The sequence below is a fragment of the Chrysochloris asiatica genome, unplaced genomic scaffold (genome assembly GCF_000296735.1).
Source record: "Chrysochloris asiatica unplaced genomic scaffold, ChrAsi1.0 scaffold00328, whole genome shotgun sequence".
In the NCBI taxonomy this organism is placed as follows: Eukaryota; Metazoa; Chordata; class Mammalia; order Afrosoricida; family Chrysochloridae; genus Chrysochloris; species Chrysochloris asiatica.
In genome coordinates this window covers 641,226-660,342 of record NW_006408846.1, presented here as the reverse complement: position 1 = coordinate 660,342, position 19,117 = coordinate 641,226, and the positions used below count along the sequence as shown (strand labels likewise).

At 37.9% G+C, this 19,117-nt stretch overlaps 1 protein-coding gene across 1 annotated transcript; it reads right to left on the bottom strand.

The window, feature by feature from the left end:
• Positions 1–8,144: 8,144 nt before the first annotated feature.
• Positions 8,145–18,510, bottom strand: CLEC12B (C-type lectin domain family 12, member B). Its single transcript, XM_006875475.1, has 6 exons — positions 18,420–18,510; positions 15,792–15,890; positions 13,865–14,083; positions 13,223–13,377; positions 12,917–13,032; positions 8,145–8,295 (listed from the first exon to the last, which is right to left on the bottom strand). Exons 1-6 carry the CDS (start codon positions 18,508–18,510, stop codon positions 8,145–8,147), a joined length of 831 nt encoding a protein of 276 aa, XP_006875537.1.
• Between the last annotated feature and the right edge of the window lie 607 nt (positions 18,511–19,117).

Sequence of the window (19,117 nt, the reverse complement as noted above, 5' to 3'; positions counted from 1 at the left end):
CTTGAGATGTTGTTTTTGATGATGAATGCCATATCTTTCCTCTTCAATTTGTCATTCCTAGCACGACATATGATTGTCAGATTTAAAATGGCCAATACCACTCATTTTCAGCTCACTGGATTTATGCATTGGACTGCAAAGTCATCTGAACTACAAGGTTGGCAGATCAAGCTCACCAGTTGCTCTCAGAAACCCTATGCAGACAGGGTTGCTATGGCTCAAAACTGACTTGATGGCACTTAACAACATCAACATGCTCTAATTATTAATGGATGTTGGCAGCTGTTTCTTCTCATTCCACCACTCATCTGTTAGTTTGTCATACTGGGCAGCTTGCATGTTGCTGTGATACCAATATTTTAAGTACCAGCAGGGTCACTTGCAGTGGCCAGGTTTTAGTGAAGCTTCCAGACTACAAAAAAGGAGAAATAGACTGCTTCCGAATGATTAGCCATTTAAAACCTTATGAATAGCAGTAGAATATTGTCAGATATAGTGCTAGAAGAGGAGTTCCTCAGGTGGGAAGGCACTCAAAATATGACTGGAGAACAGCTGTCTCCTTAGTGTTGACCATAATAACATGCATGAAGAAAACTTTTGGGACTTTCATTGATGATTGGGGCACAACTCAAAATGAGAAGAAACAGTAGATTGCACTAGTAAAGCAAAAATGTTCAAATTTTTACTTCATTTATTTGGTGACCATGCCAACTTCATGAATCTATGTTCTATTTCCTGGATTCTCAAGTCTTTCAGAATTTTTTATTATAGGAATAATATTTAAAGTTGGAATTGTTCCCAAATTATTTTTCTCAATTATCTAATTCCAGTAATTTAGTCAAGGAGCCTTTCCATGTTTCCAAACCTCAAAGACAAATACAGATAGAATTTATAGAGATACTGCTAATAAAAGGCAATGATAATGAAACCTCCTTTAAAAATGAAGCATTTGACTTCCCTAAGATTTGACTTATGACAAAGTAGTTATAATAGAATTCCATCATAAGTTAGGGACTAACTGTATTGTGACTTTAAACTGGAACTATTCACTATTCTTTCTAATATAAAAATTCACTGCCATGGATTGGTTCTGACTCATAGCTGCCATGTATAGGGTTTCTTTACAGGACTAGAAAGTCTCATCTTTACCCAGTAGAGCAACTGGTGGGTTTGAACCTCAGACCTTGGGATAAACAATCCAGTACTCAGAATATAGTTCAGTGTTTATCAGGTGCTTATCCTACACTGCCACCAGGGTTCCTTTCTAATATGAAGGTCAAGTTAAAAACACCAGCTGCTCCATGGGAGAAAAATGAGGTTTTCTAGTCCTGTAAAGAATTATATCCTCGGACACTATATGTTGTTATTGCTAAGTGCTGTTGAGTCATTCTGACTCATAGGAATCCTTTCTGGGGTTTCCAAGGAATGGCTGGCAGGTTTGAACTGATAATCTGTGCTTAACAATCCAGTTCTTATCCTACAGTGCCACACTAGGTCAAGTTAGAATTGGTTTGATGACAGTGGGTTTTTTGTTGCTGTTTTGTTTTATTCTTTCAAATAAGGGACATATTTTATTAAGGAATATTCCAGAGACTGTGCATAGAATCTATGAGATTGTATCCACTTGTGCCTGGGGGCTGTTGTACCCATCTAACTCTGGGCATCATATTAGGATGTTTAAAATCGAACCCTCCCCTGTTTCCTCATACGTTCTCTGCTTTTTTTTTTTTTAACAGTAGGCCTTTTTTCCCAGAGTATTTGAAGGATGATAATGATGACTAGGATATCACAATTACTTTCACAGTCATCTGCACAATTCTTCCCTATTATAAAGGTTTCTTGAGATTTTAAAAATCATCATAAATGTGCCTTTTTATTATTGAAGTTATTATTTGTAATACGAACATATCTTTATAAATACAAACTGAGAAAATAGTGAAATGGATAGTAAGGAAGCATGCCTTCCAGGGAAAGGCAGGAAGGAGTAGTCCAGCAGGGAAAAGAGGAGGGTTTTGATAGGTACAATGTTTGTCTAGCATGTACATAGACTAGCTCATGTTGAAAAGTATGCTGTCTGCCCTCATTCTGCATCTCTCAGTGAGATGCTAGGCCCCTACTGTTTTTTGATGAGAGGAGTCAGAAGATCCTGAGAGATTATCACCTTGATAACTCAGTTACTCCATGGGAGAAAGGTGTGGCAGTGTGCTTCTATAAAGATTACTATTTTTATTAAGTACTATCTAGTTTGCTCCAACTCATAGTGACCCTATGCAAAACAGAAGATAACACTGCCCAAGCCTGCACTACCCCCACAAATGTTATTACACTTGAGCATATTGCAGTTGCCTTCCTCTTTTTTGCTGACCTTCTACTTTACAAACCATATTGTCCTGCTCCAGGGACTGCTACCTTCTGATAATATGTCCGAAGTATGAGACACGAAGTCTCACTATACTGGCTTCTAAGGAGCATTCTGGTTGTTCTTCCAACAGAGATTTGTTTGTTCTCTTGGCAGTCCATCATACCATTCAATATTCTTCTCCAACACTGTAACTCAAATACATCAATTCTCCTATGGTCTTCCCTATTCATTGTCCAGCTTTCACATGCATATGAAGCTACTGAAAATACTATACTTTGGTCAAGCACATATTAGTCCTCAAATTGATATTTTTACTCTTGAATACTTTAAAGAGGTCTTGTGCAGGAGAGTTGCCCAATGCAATATGTCTTCATATTTCTTGACTGCTGCTTCCATGAATGTTGATGGTGGGTCCAAGCAAAATGAAGTCTTTGACAATTTCAATCTTTCTCCCCATTTATCATGATGTTGTTTATTGGTTCAGTTGTGAAGATTTTTGTTTTCTTTACACTGAGGTACAATCAATACTGAAGGCTTGTATCTTTGATCTTCCTCAGTAACTATTTTAAGTCCTCTTCACTTTCAGAAAGCAAAGTTGTATCACCTGCATATCACAGGTTGTTAATGAGTCTTCCTCCAAACCTGATGCTACATTCTTCTTCATGTAACCCAACTTCTCAGATTTTTTGCTCAGCATACCGAATGAATAAGTATGGTGAAAGAATATAGCCTTGGTGCACACCTTTCCTGATTTTAAATCATATCTCCTTGTTCTGTTTGAATGAATGCTCTTGGTCTTTGTATAGGTTCCTCATGAACACTATCAAGTGTTCTGGATTAGCCATTCTTCATAATGCTACCCATAGTTTGTTATTAACCACAAAATCAAAAAATTTGCATAATCAATAAAGCACAATATAGTTCTGGTATTCTCTGCTTTCAGCCAAGATTCATCCAATATGCCTAGTTCAATATACTTTTCTGAATCTGGCTTGATTTTTCTGGAAGTTCTCTGTTGATGTACTGTTATATACATTTTTGACTTGTCTTTATTGAAAAGAGTATAACCTTGGAAATCTATGGGACAGTTCTACTCAGTTTCATAAGGTTGCTGTGAGTCACCATGCACTTATTACAGTTAGTCACCGTCCCTTTTTGTTAGTGTTACTTCCATCATCCTTGCTGTTTTTAAGTGTCAATTAGTAGGCTCTGATTCATAGCAACCCTGGATAGTGTTTCCAAGAAGTTTCTGGTGAGTTCAAACCACCAACCTTGCAGTCTGGTGCTTTTCCTACAGTGCCACATCAGGGGCCCACTTCTATCTTAACTACTCTGAATTAACCAATGTTAACAACTTGTCCATCACACCTTTCTCTGCATGTATATAAGCACAATTAAACATAAAATATTGATCAGTGTACAGCTTTCAATATATCAATATCAGCTTTCAGTAATAATTTCATAATTTGCCCACAGTGTGAACCCCATGTAATCTTCACCATAGATCTAGTTCACATAGTTTCTTAATATATAACTGTTGTTAAAGTGCCATCAAGTCAGTTCTGACTCATAGGGACCCAGTACAGTGTTTCCTAGACTTTAAATCTTTGAGGAAGCAAAAAGCCGTCTTTCTCCCCTTAATGTATCATAGTTGACCATGTAATGACATGATATCTCTGCACCAAAATAAGAGTTCCTGGAATGACCTCATAACAGATGCTCTCAATCTGTTCTGGGCACTGACCTGACTTGACTTGCATAAAACAAATAAATTTTGTCAACATTGTAGAAAGAGCCATCTCATGAGGGTGAGGATGGTTCCAGCACATTTATTTCTGTGGCTATTTGCTTTGTTGTAGTTATTGTTACGTGCCATCCAGTTGGGTCTCAACTCATAGTGGCCCTGTAAAGTGTTTCCGAGAAGTGGCTGAGGCAGTTGGAATTGATATCATTTATCCAAACACTGACAACATTCAGGCTGAGAAGATAAGACTTGCCTGGGGAGATTGTGAAATTTACAGATTATCTAGCTCTATGCTCCACCTGTCACTTTGATTCTTTAGATCTGAAATGTGACTCAGAATCTGTATGTTTAAATCAACTATCTGTGTATATTTCATATGAAGACAGACTGAGAAACTGCTCAATGAAGAGTTTTCTAAAATCGTTACAAAATATGGCCATTCCTCTATGTTGTTGTGTTAAGTGCTGTTGAGTTGATGAGGATTCAGAGGGATGCTATATAGAGTTAATGAGTTGCAGCTGGTGGGTTTGAACTGCCAACCTTATAGTTAACATTCAAGTGCTTATCCTACAGCACCACACCAGGACCTCTGTAGACAAAGTAAAAGTGCCCCCATAGGGTTTCCAAAGCTGGAGTCCTGGTGTGATGCTATAAGCACTGGACTATTAACAACAAGATCAGTTGCTCAAATCCACCAACCACTCCTTGGAAACCCTTTACAGAGTCTCTAGGGGTCAGAACTAACTCAACAGTACTTAACAACAACCATCTTTATAGAGGGGTCCTGGTGTAGTGCTGTAGGAAGAGCACTGGACTGTTAACTACAAGGTTAACTCTTCAAACCCGCAAGTTGCTCCTTGGAAACCCTATACAGGGTTGCTATGAGTTGGAACCAACTCAATGACACTTAACAAGAACAATCTTTATAGAAGTAGGTATTTTCTCCCTGGGGGCTGCTAGTGGGTTCAAACCTTTGGTTATCAGACAAGGGCTTAACCACTGCACCATTTAGTTTAGTGGATTACACTTTAGTCAGCAGTTGAGTCCACCAACTGCTCTGCTTGAGAAAGATGAAGCTTTTTGCTTCATAAAGATTTATAGCCTTGGAAACCCTATCAAGAGTTCTATGATTCAGAACTGACTCATAGCACACAACCACCACCAATGTATGTGTGTTTGTGGTTTGTGTGGCATGCATGTGTTTGTGTGTGTGTGAGAGAGAGAGAGAGACAGAGACAGAGAGAGATAAAAATTCTTGAGGAACTGCCTTGTTTCGTAAGCCAACCAGATCAGAAAACAACAAGGGACACTTTGATCTGGAAGACCTTTGGATATACTTGTCCACTACAGATGGAGGTAACTTATGAGGGAACAGGGAGAGACCAATGAGCAGGAAGACCTGATCAAAATTCAGAGCTACTCTGAATTTGGAAATACAAATGTTTGTCTTTTAATGAATATGAAGGTCAGTGTGTATATGTGATGAAAATTAAAAGATAAAATGCACCAGTGATGGGGAAAAGATAACCTTCTCTTAACAGGAAAAAAATAACAAAGATTTGAATTGCCACATATCTTGGTTAGAAGTTATTTGTTGTTGTTAGTGCTGTCAAGTTGGTTCCGGCTCATAACAATCCTGTATTGAGTTTCTGAGAAGCACCTGGTGAGTTTGAGCCCAACTTGAGGACCAGTGCTTATCCTAATGTGCCACACCAGGACTCCTGGTTAGAAACAGAATTTAAAAAGAAACTACTTTTTCCATGAGAATAAAAAGAAGCTCAACTGTGTTGGAGTCCTATTCAGAGGTTTTGACCTTTAATGATTAAGTGTGTCTTCATGAAAATGACCATGGCAGTAAACTACTGAAGAGAAATGAAAGAAAAAAAGTGTATGCAACTTAAATTTTAAATTGCATGTAAGAATTGCTAACCCCCTTTCAATTAGCCTATAGTAAAAATAATTATCCCTCAAATTTGTGCTTGAAAACATTTTGCTTAGTAAATTTTCACTCTAAACTTCATTCCTTTGTTCTAAAGTTTCTCTTGCTGAGTTGGATCCAACATAAACAAAATATTGACTAAGGGATGAGTTGATAATTAGAGGCTATGGCACTGTGGAATAAAGCACTGGACCACAAGGTCAGTTTGAACCGCAAGGTTGGTGGTTCAAACTCACAAGTTGCTCCTCGGAAATCCTATATCACATCACTGAATCAGAACTGATTCAAGGACACTTAACATCAATAAACAAGTGGTATGTATAGAGATGATGTTTCAAAGTACCATCAAAGTATTCTAAAATATACCTAGTCTTGAATTCAGATCATATCAACATCACTATTTTCATATCAATGTTTTAGGTTAACTTTCAGTCTATATGTAGCTATGCCATTAGATAATATTAGCTAGGAGAAAATACCAGCTATGATTTTTACCCCATGTTCTGAAAACTGCAATTTTGAACAACAAAGTCACAGGGATTTGTACCTTGTGTGCAGAGACACTGATGAATTGTTTAAAGACATTTTTTAATGAAAGAAAGAAAAAACAGCAATTCTAGAAATTCTCATCAAATAAAACAAAAAAGATCTCTTAATGACGTCAAACAATTTATTAGGATATGTTTTAAAAAAATTTTTTTAAATCAATTGTGAGATAATACACTTCACCAAAAATAAAAAACTCAAATACCAAATCAATACCTTGAAGATTAATTTAAATTATTAATGAATTTTTAAATGCTAAATGTTGTTCTAGGTTACAAACTACCTAAATTTTAAAAGAGTAGTAAGGAATGTGTCTTTATAAGGAACTGGAGAGAAGAAATTATTTGACAGACTTAGCTACTTGGCTGGTATGAAGTGACATCACCAAGCCACGTGCTGCTGTGTGCCTTTGAGTCGATGCTTACTCAGAGCGACCATGTACAGTTTTTCCAAGGCTGCAAATCTTTATCAGAGCAGAAAGCCTCATCTTTCTCGCACAAAATGACTGGTGGATTTGAACTGCTAATTTGTGGTTAGCAGCCCACTACCCTACCAGGGCTCCTTAAACTATGTGTTGGTGTGGAGCTATGAGTTAATGTGCTGGATTATGAAGTTGGTTTGAACTGCAAGGTCAGTGTTTCAAGTCCATCATCTGCTCCTCAGCAACCCTGTACAGAATCTCTATGGGTCGGAACTGACTCTATGGCACTTAACAACAAGATACTAATATATTTCCAAATCTGTTGGTATCTATAGGCCTGCAGCTCAGCCCAAGCACAGTGTCCTTACCCCGGGATCTGAGAAACTCCACATGACCCAGTCACTAACTCTTCTGGACCTCATTAGTGCTGTAGCCAATGCCAGTCTGGTTTTAAAACATTTTAATAGCGTGTTGTCAAGTGTATATATGTAATAACTTAGAGAGAAATAGTATTTTGTATGAGAAAAAAGTAATTCAGTCAAATGACTCTAACACAGAATAGTAAGACCATAGAATACGTTATTGCATAGGCCCCCCAGGATAATTTTAAGAATGGATAATGTTGTTGTTAACTGCCATAGAGTTGGTTATGGCTCATTGCAACCCTGTGTAAGGTTTCCAAGGAGTGGCTGGTGCACTAGAACCTTGCAGTCCAGTGCATTAATCCACAGCGCCACACTAGGACCCAATGGTGAATAATAAGAGCACCAAATTCAGAGGGTCCAATCAAAGAAGGAGAGAATGTTGATTCTCAGAAGCAAATTTACTTGAGCTCTGGTAGCGTAGTGGTTACGAATCGGGCTGTGAACCTTAAGGTCAGCGGTTCGAAACTACCAGCCGCTCCGCGGGAGAAAGATGAGGCTTTCTACTCCCGTAAGGATTTACACCCTCGGAAACCCTGTACAGGGTCGCTATGGGTCGGAACCGACTCAAAGGCACTTAACAACAACAACAACAATATTTGCAGTACAAAGTCACTTTTTGTGTTTGGCTCTAGTATTGTAACGTCCTTCTTCCTCACAGGGTCTTAATCACAAAACCCTTATTTCTTGGTGAATGTGGAAAGAACTAGTTAACTCAAATCTTCAATCTTTACCAATGCAGCTGTCTTCTCACAAATCCATGAAATTTCAGCACTACATCGGGAAACATAAATATGTCCTTTTTGAAAGTAAGCGCATCCTTTGGACCCGTTGATCCGAGTAAGTTCTTTAGTACTAAATCTGAAAATAAACAATTTAAAATTAATTACACATTTAATATTTGAAAGGTGATTACAATCCAGTGTTTCCGATTGCCCTACCAGCCAAAAAATCATATAACTGAATGTTGAGAGACTTCTATGCTCACAATACATCTAGGTCCCTAAAACTGTCATGTCTGAGTTCTTTGTTTCAAGTTCATTATAATCCCAGCTGGACTTTCTAAGTATGTTTAAATTCTGGTCTAAAACTTTGGATTCCCTCCTCTAACATGTTAGGATCTATCCAATTCAGATGCTACTAATTAGCATTGTTAAGTGCCATTGAGTTGGATCCGACTCATATAGACTCAGTACAGGGTCTCTGAGGCTGTAAGTCTTTACAGGAGCAGAAAGCATCACCTTTCTTTTGAGGCGTTGCTGGTGGACTCAAACAATTGACCTTGTGATTCACAGTCCAGTGCTTATCCTATAGAGTGACTATAGTCTCAGATATATTAGAACACTAAGAATTATTTTTAACTTGGAACTTTATGAAAAAAACAGAAACATTAAATCACATGCTTGTAAAAAATGCATTTTACAATGCACAAATATAATTTTGCATACATTTATACATATGTGTGAGTTAAAAGAACAAGACTAAAGTTGAGAGGAAAATGTGAACTACTATTTAGAGTTGATTCTGAAATCACTCCATATATCTGCTAAAAATTGGCAATGATTTTAAACAATGCCATTAGAAAGTTATGCATTTAAAAACATGTTTCCCGTTGCCTTCAATTCACAGTATCTCCATATGTTTTTAAGGGTTGTGATCTTTCAGAGCTTCTAAGATGCTTCTGGATTGGGTTGAAACACCAACCTTTCAGTTAATAGGCCAGTTTTAATCTTTTCCAATATTCAAGACTTCATTTATAGTTGTTAAGTGCTGCCAAGTGAGTTCCTACTCATAGAAATCTTATATATGATTCTGAGGCTGTAAATCTTTGCAAGAGCAAAAAGCTGCATGGTTTTTCCATGGGGTGACTGGTGGGCTCCAACCACCGATTTTATCCTACAGAGCCACCGTGTTACCCACAGCACCTTCATTGAAGCATGGAATTCAGGTATAAAAGTTTCCTCTGTGAGTCCAACATTGCTCTTTTTCAAATGTTCAACATTTTAATACCATATTCTTTTCTTGATTTGGGATTAGATTTACTTACTCTTCATCTTAGTGTGGAGTCCTGGTGTGGTGCAGTAGGGTAAGCAATGGACTGCTATCCTCAAGGTTGGTAGTTCAAATCCTCCAGCCACATTTCAGGAACCCTATACAGGGTGGCTATGAATAATCCAACCAACTTGTTGTTGTTGTTAGGTGCTATCAAGTCGGTATCCACTCATAGCGACCTTATGCACAGCAGAACAAAACACTGCCCTATCCTGGGCCAACCTTACTATTGTTGCCACACTTGAGCTCACTGATGCTGCCACTTTGCCAATCCATCTCGCTGGGCGTTTCCTCCTTTTCTCTGACCCTCCACTCTATCAAATATGATATCCTTCTCCAGAGACTGGTCCGTCCTGATAATATGTCCAAAGTATGAGAGATGAAGTTTGGCCATCCTGGCCTCCAACCAACTAGATAGCACTTAATGTCAATACTCTTAGTGTATGTACTTGCTCAAAGTAAACTTTGGTTAATAGCCAAGGAACAGCTCTGTAACCCCAAAATTCTATCTCATCAGCCTGAAAATACTCCCTGATGCCTTTGTTAACTATGCAATCAGGGAGGTCCATATCTCCAGTCTCTAAACCCTACTCTGAAGACCACCTCATTTGTAATTTAGGAGTGGCAGAAATGATAGAATCCTTTTGGGAGCAGAGACATATGAAAAATTACAAAGTGAAAATGGAAAATACACGTAAGTAGTTTCCATGGTACTATTGCTATTAGAGCCACTATCAACACTCATGGAAGCAGCAGTCAAGAAATCAAAAATCATATTGTGTTAGGTAAATCTGCTACACAAGACCTCTTTAACATGTTCAAGAGCAAAGATGTCAGTTTGAGGACATTTGTGAGGATGGCACAAGATCAGACAGTGCTTCATTCTGTTGTGCATAGGGTCACTATGAGTCAGAACCTACTTGGCGGCACCTGACACCTAACAACAATAGCTCCTGCAATCCTCAACCTAGCAACAATATCTGAAATTTATTTTTAATCACCTCATTCCCAGTATTGTACCCATTGAAAACCAAAATGTGGGTTTTTCCCCATTTATTCTTCCATGTGTGTGTTCCTGTCATTTTTATATATGTGAAACCAGACAAGTATATTTAATAAGTCTAGTTGTAGTGATTAGACAAGGAGAAGATTGATGTTTGCCTGAATAGAAATAACCATAATAAAACTTTGGAAAATGGATGAAGATAAAGAGTAAGGAATGTTGGTGTGATGGTATAGGATAAGCACTAGACTGCTAACCACACGATCAGCAGTTCAAACCCACTAGCTGCTATGTGGGAGAAAGATAAGGTTTTCTGCTCCCATAAAGATTTAGTTTCATAAACCCTGTATGAGTCAGAATCTATTTGAAGGCAGTGAGTTTTTGGAGAGAAAAGAATACACATATCATTGTTTGTTACTCAAGAAATTTGGTGAGTCACAGCTGGAGTCCAATGTCTTTGACAGAAAATGAGTGATAACAATTCCATTTAATAATATTGTGGAAGCATGCAGTAAGGTGTGAAGCAGGAGTGGGTTCAATGAATGAAAACCTTGCCAGGTTTAGGTATAGAGAAAACCCAAGACACCAAGAAAAATTCCAGTGTTCTTAGATTTCACTTAATATGCTGATACTAGGAGTCCTGGTGTGGCGCTGTGGATTAATGCGCCAGACTGCAAAGTCGTTTGAAATGCAATGTTGGCGGTTCAAGCTAACCAGCTGGTCGTTGGAAATCCTATACAGGGTCGCTATGGGTCAGAATTGACTCGACGGCACTTAACAACAACAACATAGCACAGTGTGTGAATAAAATGCATGAATATGATTTATCATTTTAGTATGGTTATAATTACAAGTTGTTGTTGTTGTTAAGTGCCGTGGAGTCGGGTCCAACTCATAGTGGCCCTGCACAGGGTTTCTGAGGCTGCAAATCTTTACGGGAACAGAAAGCCTCATCTTTCTCCCGCGGAACAGCTGGTAGTTTTGATCTGCTGACCTTGAGGTTCGCAGCCCGATTTGTAACCACTACGCTACCAGAGCTCCTTGTAATTACAAGTAGAAGTATAGAAAACGTTTCTTAAAATTTTTGGTTCCATAGTGCCTAAAAGAAGTTTGCAAAATTGTGTTCCCTGACTCATTTTTAAGTTGACATTGACATTTTCTGATAACTCTTAATAGTTGCAAAACTATGATTTTCAGAATACTACTTATTCTATATGTGGCTTAAGTATTTTCATCAAAGCCTCAAAGTGACAAATTTAGCTCCTTTTGTTTCAGAAACAACATTTATCATTTTAATCTAATTATTAAGTCCCCATCATGAAACTACTTGTTAAACTGATGAGACACCTCAGTCTTACTTTCTGTTAGAAAATGACTGACAAGTTTTCTGTTTAAATAAATGTGCTAATGTTCATATGTGTTCGAATGACAGACACCTCACTTCTGGATTCCAAATACTGGAATGCCAGACTAGTCATGTGACAGAATGGATGGTCTCTAAACAGCAAAGGGAAGTATGAGCAGGGCTGCTAATCACAAGGTCAGTAGTTCAAATTGTTCATGGGAGTAAGATGAGGTTTTCTACTCCAGTAAAGATTTACAGTAAAGAAACCCTATACAGGCTCCTTATGAGTTGGAACTGACTCGGTGGCTTGCAACCATATCCACTGAGTCACCTCAGGCAAGTTATTTAGTCTTTCAATGACTCAATTTTATCACCTATAAACTGACAATGGAGTAGTGTTTACCTTGTTGTCATTGTTGTTAGGTGCCATTGAGTTGATACCGACTCATAATGCAACAGAATGAAACACTGCCTGGTCCTGGGCAGACCTCACAATCGTTACTAAGCTTGACCCCATCACTGCCACCACTGTGCCAATCCATCATATGACTGGTCTTCCTCTTTTTCTCTGACCCTCCACTTAACCAAACATGGTATCTTTCTCCAGTGACTGGTCCCTCCTGAAAATATGTCCAAAGTATACTTACCTTAAAAGGTTGTGTGTTTTTTTAATTGAAAATACCATGATATGTGTTTGCTAAATAAATACATTTAAACTAACAGATTAGGTCCCGTGCCTTGTTATGAGTTTCTCACACAAATGAAATCAACTAGTCATCTGTTCCGTATTTAGTACTACAGCTTTCTTTCATTTCCATGTCTTTTTTATATCTAAATTTATAATAATTCTTACAATTAGCATTTTTTTCATGAGATTCCAGAAGCCTGACTGTCTCCCCAATAGTTGTTGTTGTTGTTAAGTGCCATTGAGTCAATTCCAACCCATAGCGACCCTGTATAGGGTTTTTGAGGAGTGGCTGGTGAGTTTGAACTGCCGACCTTGCAATTATAATGGCTTTGCAGTCTGGTGCATTAACCCACAGCGCCACACCAAGACTCCTCCCCTATAGTTAGAGACTTACAAGTAAGCAGAAGGAGTAGAGCCATCCTCCCATAACCAGTTTCTGCCAAATGGATCCCATGATAATCCCAGCCAGAAGAAAGAAAACTTGGGTAATGGTTGTGAATTTAGAAAATCCTGAGAGAAAAAACAAAAACAATTTTATGTGACAACCACATTGCATTTTACAGAGATAAGATATAGGGGAGTATTCTTGAAATTCATTTGTAAATTCACTGACTTCCTATCATGTGAATCAGAAATTCCCCTAATTTAATTTTCATTGTATGAATAATGTCTATAACTAGGGAAGGAGAGCCAACCATACTTTTTCTTCCATGCTGTCTATCTTTAGCAGGGTAGAGTTCTTGTTCATGCAGTCCTGTTGACTGTCAGTCCAGGTTTTCTCTTCATTAGTTGTAAAATAATAGCAGCTGTTTTGGTGCCATTGCCACATCTTAGGACAAGGATTACATTTGTGGTCTGCAAAAGAAAGCAATTATACCTAATAGTATAAACTCTGTAACTATATAGTAGCTGGGGAAAGTCCTGAAGCTAAATTATTTAATTGGGCAATGAAATCTTAGAGTAAGCCCACTGAAAACATTACCATATGGGCCTCTTTGGAGTAAGTCCCACTGGCCATTGATTAGGGGCATGAAGATCTAAATTCACTTTTCAGGGCTTAGTCTTATGGCTTCATAATTACCAAGATTATCTACAAATAGTGAAGAAAATGAAGAACTTTAGTATCCAGATAATCCAGATTAGTGTCTTTCTGTCTGTATTTAAAAAAAATACAAGATGATCTTAAATATGTATTCCTTTCTTTTCTGTAAATTCAGTGTTACCTCATTAAGGGTAATTGAATAACTTAACTCACTCATATTCTCAGGAGAAGCACTTGGTCATTTGAAATAGGGACTAGAGATAGAAGTTTATGTATAACAGTAAATCTATATTTGCCTACCTGAACTGTGAATGATAAGCTCCTGGCACAGTTTGATGGCCATTTGTTCCTGCTTCTTCAATAGACTGGAGATCTGTGATTTGAGAAAATCGTCCTCCATGGGAAAGATCTTGTAGCTGCCCAGCTGCTGGGATGAGTTATCCAGCTGTTGATGGACTGTTTTCTGAAGTGGACTCACTTTCTCTGAATCTGAGTTAATTTCATTAGATGTCTGCAAATCTCCAAGACATAACAGGAAACATATTTCTGATAGCCATAGAAAACTCTCTCGATACAAAAACTTTTTTTCAAATTATTCAATATTTATTATTAATGCATAATAATTGAACTAACATGAAGGAAATCCTCCAGATAACTTTCTATTACCAATAAAGTTCATCTTTGAAATTTTATTTATAATTAAATTAATTGTTATTATTGTTGTTGTTAAGTGTTGTTAAGTGACCCTGTGGAGGGTGTCCAAGGAGCAACTAATGGGTTTGAAATGCTGGCCTTGCGGTTTGCAAAACAGTGCTGATCCCACAGCACCACACCAGAATTAAATTACTAGCATACTGAAATGAAATTAAAAACTAATAGTTTTATATATCTGACATTTTATTTTAGGTAGTGCTATTATTGTCATTCCTTTTGGTAATTTGGTTGACATAATCCATTGTTTTTGTTGTTGTTGTTTTAATAGTAACAGAATCTTTAGGACAATTGTTATTAAGAGCCATGGAGTCTCGGTTCTGAGGCTGTAAATCTTGACGGGAACAGAAAGCCTCATCTTTCTCCTGAGGAACAGCTGGTAGTTTCGAACTGCTGACCTTGCGGTTCACAGCCCGATTCATAACCAATATACTACCAGAGCTCCTCAGGACAACAGGTATTATAAAATATTGCTCACAAACTACATGCATCAGAATCTTCTGTGGTACTATTTAAAAAAAAAAAAAAAAGTTGTTTTTAATGCTAGGTTATTTCTGGACCTGGGTTCATAACATTTGCAATTTTAATAAGGTCTTCAGGTGATTCATCAGTACAATAAATATAAAAACTAAAATCACTGCACTGTAGAAAAAATTTTAAGAAGTACCTTTCCATTCATGGTAAATCAATAAGCATATGTCATCCCAGAACTGTACGGTGATAAGTCAAAATTAAGAAATATTTCTCTTTGGGCCATTGTGCTGGCAAGTGTATGTGTGTGCTTTTGTTATTGATACATGGAGATGGTTCAACTCAGTGTCTACGGAGTGTTGTATATCCAGCCATTCTTCTTCCTTGTTTGAATCCCTTTACTTTACATTGCAGTTAGGCAGTTGCTCTTGCTTGGAAGTTTTCTCTACACTAGAAAGGTCTTGGATAAGCAGGTTAAATTAGTCTGGTTCTAACATTAGCATTAAATGCAAAAGTGTGTCCTTCCTTGAATACATCTTCCTAGACTCCTTATTCCTCACGATTGCAATAATAAGTTGATGCATGTCTAGACAGAAGAGAGTTTCCTTATTTCAACCGTTAACTAAGAAAATAATCTTTATAGTCCAATTTTGGACTTCTGGAGTGGCACTTTGAATCAGAACTGGACTGCAAACCACAAGGTCAGCAGTTCAAACCCATAGCTGCTCCTCAGAAACCCTATACAGGGTTGCTGTGACTTGGAACCGACTTAATAGCACTTAATGACAAGAACAACATCATAGTCCAATTTAGTTTATAAAAAGAAAATAATGGATTATGGGAAAACCATCATAATGATGAAATGTGTTCTTTGCTGAGTTTTACCTACGTTTATCTTGGCGAACTAGAGAATAGGGATACACAGAATGGTAGAAAATATGGATAGATTTGGGATCTGGCACCTACAGTATATTTTAATCTGAATTAATAGTTCACATGTATACTTGCTGATTACCTGTGTTGGACTTTATGCAAATATACTTACACATAATCCCCAAGGTCACCAGACCAATCAACAGCAATAGGCAGAGAGTTATCAGACTCAGGGCAGCCTGACGCCATATGGGAGATGGAGCTGGATACCCTGAAGAAAGCCAACAGACAGAGGAGTTAGCAGTCAGAGTTGCCTGTTAACTGTTACAAATTGGGTTGTTTATTTCTCCCTCTTAGGAAACCCTATACAGGGTGGCTGTGAATCAGAACTGACTCCACAGCACTCAACAACAACAACAGGAAGCTTCTAGGTATTAAAATTCCCCTCTTACCACTCTAATGCTTCTCGGAAACTCTGTATAGGGTTGCCATTGGTTGGAATTGACTCGACAGCTCACACTCAGACTGATTGGTATTTAGAAAATAGCCATAACACGATAAGAAGAATTTCTGCCCATCTGGTTTCATGTGTTGTCCCATCACTTTTCTTTTCCTTCCAGAATAAGTTTCTCCTAGTTTTTGGGCTTTTACTATATACATCATCACCCATCTTCCTTCCATTTATGAATGAGATATTGAAAATGCTAATCTGGGTGACTCTGAGAATAGGAAAGAAAGACCTCATTTTTGTTGACATTATAAACCTCTATAGAGTAGGGTTGTTGTGGATTTTAATTTAATGTATATCTATCCATTTATCATTAAGGAGCTCTGGTAGCGTAGTGTTTACGAATCGGGCTGTGAAGCTTAAAGTCAGCAGTTCGAAACTACCAGCCACTCCGCGGGAGAAAGATTAGGCTTTCTGCTCCCGAAAAGATTTACAGCCTTGGAAACCCTGTACAGGGTCACTATGGGTCGGAGCCGATCCGACGACACTTAACAGTAACAATAACATCCATTTATCATTATGTGGCACTGTGGGATTAAGCACTGGACCACAAGGTTGGTTTGAACCACGAGGTTGGTAGTTCAAACTCCCCACAAGGTTGACAGTTCCAAACTTCCTTGGAGACAGAGCTGCTGTGAATCAGAATCTACTTGACGGCACTTAGCAACAAAAACAACAGATAGTGATTAAATATTAGATGAACGAATAGAGAAATGTGTAGTATAGCCTAAAAAAATAGTAGAATAGACTAAAAAGTCATTGTGTAACTTCAAATTTTACCATCATAGCTTTTCTTCTGCAAAAGGTTCTCATATTTCCCTCACCTACTGATTCCTTGATTTATGTCCTAAAGAAATCTAGACTAATGTTGTTAAGTGCTCACAAGTCATTTCCGACTCACAGCGACCCCGTATAAGGTTTCTGAGGAGGAGTTGGTAGGTTTGAACTGCCGACCTTGTGGCTCTCAGTCCAGTGCTACTCTATGGTGCCACTGCAGGAGTCCAGACCAATGTTACAGATAGATTAAAGGAATCCCCAGGTACATTGTTGTTGTTAAGTGCCGTCGAGTCGGTTTCGACCCATAGAGGCCCTGTATAGGGTTTCCGAGGAGTGACTGGTGAGCTTGAACTGCCGACCTTGCAATTTAAACAGCTCTGCAGTCTGGTGCATTAACCCACAGTGCCACACGAGGACTCCCACAGCGTAGTGGTTACAAGTTGGGCTGCTAGCCTCAAGGTGAGCAGTTCGAAACTACTAGCTATTTTACAGAAGAAAGATAGGCTTTCTTCTCCGTAAAGATTTATAGCCTCGGAAACCCTATGCAGAGTGGCTATGAACCGAAACCTACTCCACGGCACACCATCACCACCACTAGGTGCATTGTCAAATTCACTACATCCACACAAATACTTTAAAAATAAATCTGAAGTGGAAATTGACATTCATATGATTCAGGACAGTATTCTGAAGTGTTACAGATCTTCTGTAGCCAAACAATGCAGTCTGGTATAATCGGATTCCTGGCCACAGAGACAACTATATCTTCCTTTCAATTGAATACAAAACAATGAGCTGAAGACTAGAATGAAGTCTTGGCTCCACCACACACCAGTTGTATGAACCTGGGCAAACCACTTAATCTCTCAGTCTTAGTTTTCTCATCTACACAATGAAGAAAATACACATATTACTCTGTTTACTAAAAATAATAATTTAATAAAACTATAAGGTTATGGATATAAAATACTATCTGATTGTTAATATTAAATTATTCAACATTAAAAATTATTCTGGAGATTTAGATGACACTTAAAAGAAGTTCATTTATGAAAAGAGAAACTAGCTCTTGTCTATTTTTTACCCTAAAATTTTTCCTTTCAATAATTTATACTATTTGAAAGAGAAATTTCTTGTACTTTCTTTCTCTGTTTTAGAAGCCTCAGATCTAGCTTTTAAAAAATATTCTTTCATACGGTTTAGATCTATGAGACGAGACTATACATATAAAATAAATGTGTACATATAATCCCCAAACACATTCCCTGACATATCCACTCACAATTTTGTTTCACAGAAACAGTTTCATGGCACGTAATGTTTAGAGATAGTTCAGAAAGACTCACATTTTCTCATACATTTGGAAACACTTACTCTGCTTATGAATTGCCCTACTTGCTGACTCCATTTTTAAAATTCCACAACATACCTTCCATTAGTATGAAAACCAACATTATCAGTGCATTTAACATCTGTCCGTCCCCCAAGCTTACATTCTGCTACCTCTGAACTCACCTCTTTTTCTGACATTATTTCTATTCCTATTCTTCCCTGCTTCAGCAGAATTTTGAAATGTGAGTGTTGCATAGGTCACGTCTTCAGACATTGTGGAAGAAAGCACTCCTCTAAATTATGTAATTAATGTTTCAATATCTTCAGGCAGTAGAAGAGAATGTTCTTTTCAAGGCTGGGAGTGTATATATAGACACACAAGTGACCCAAGGCACATCCCACTGTCCCTCTGTAAGAACAATATGACAATCAGTTTCACTAGAGAAAGTGAGAGAAGTCAAATATACATTTTTGGAAATCAAAATGTTATAAATCTGCACTTGAATGCCTTTTCAGAATAGCTTCTTACTGTGAAGTATAGGAGGTATGCTAGCAAGCAGAGCACACATGATGGTTTCATTGGGAACTGACAAATTCCCCAAGGTAGAGGCTCTGAATGTTTCAATGAGGGGTCATGTGTCTTTAGATGTGATAAAGGCCAGCTAATACTGTATGGATGGAGTCCTGGTGTGATGTTATAGGAAAAGCATTGAACTGCTGACCTATCAGTCACTCCTCAGAAATCCTATATAGCATCATTATGATTCAGAATCAATTTGATTGTCCTTAACAACAAGAATACTATATGGAAACATGGCATCTAGTTTATATTTACCCATCTCAGATGTGAGGAAGCACAAATAGGGAGATAGGGGGAACTG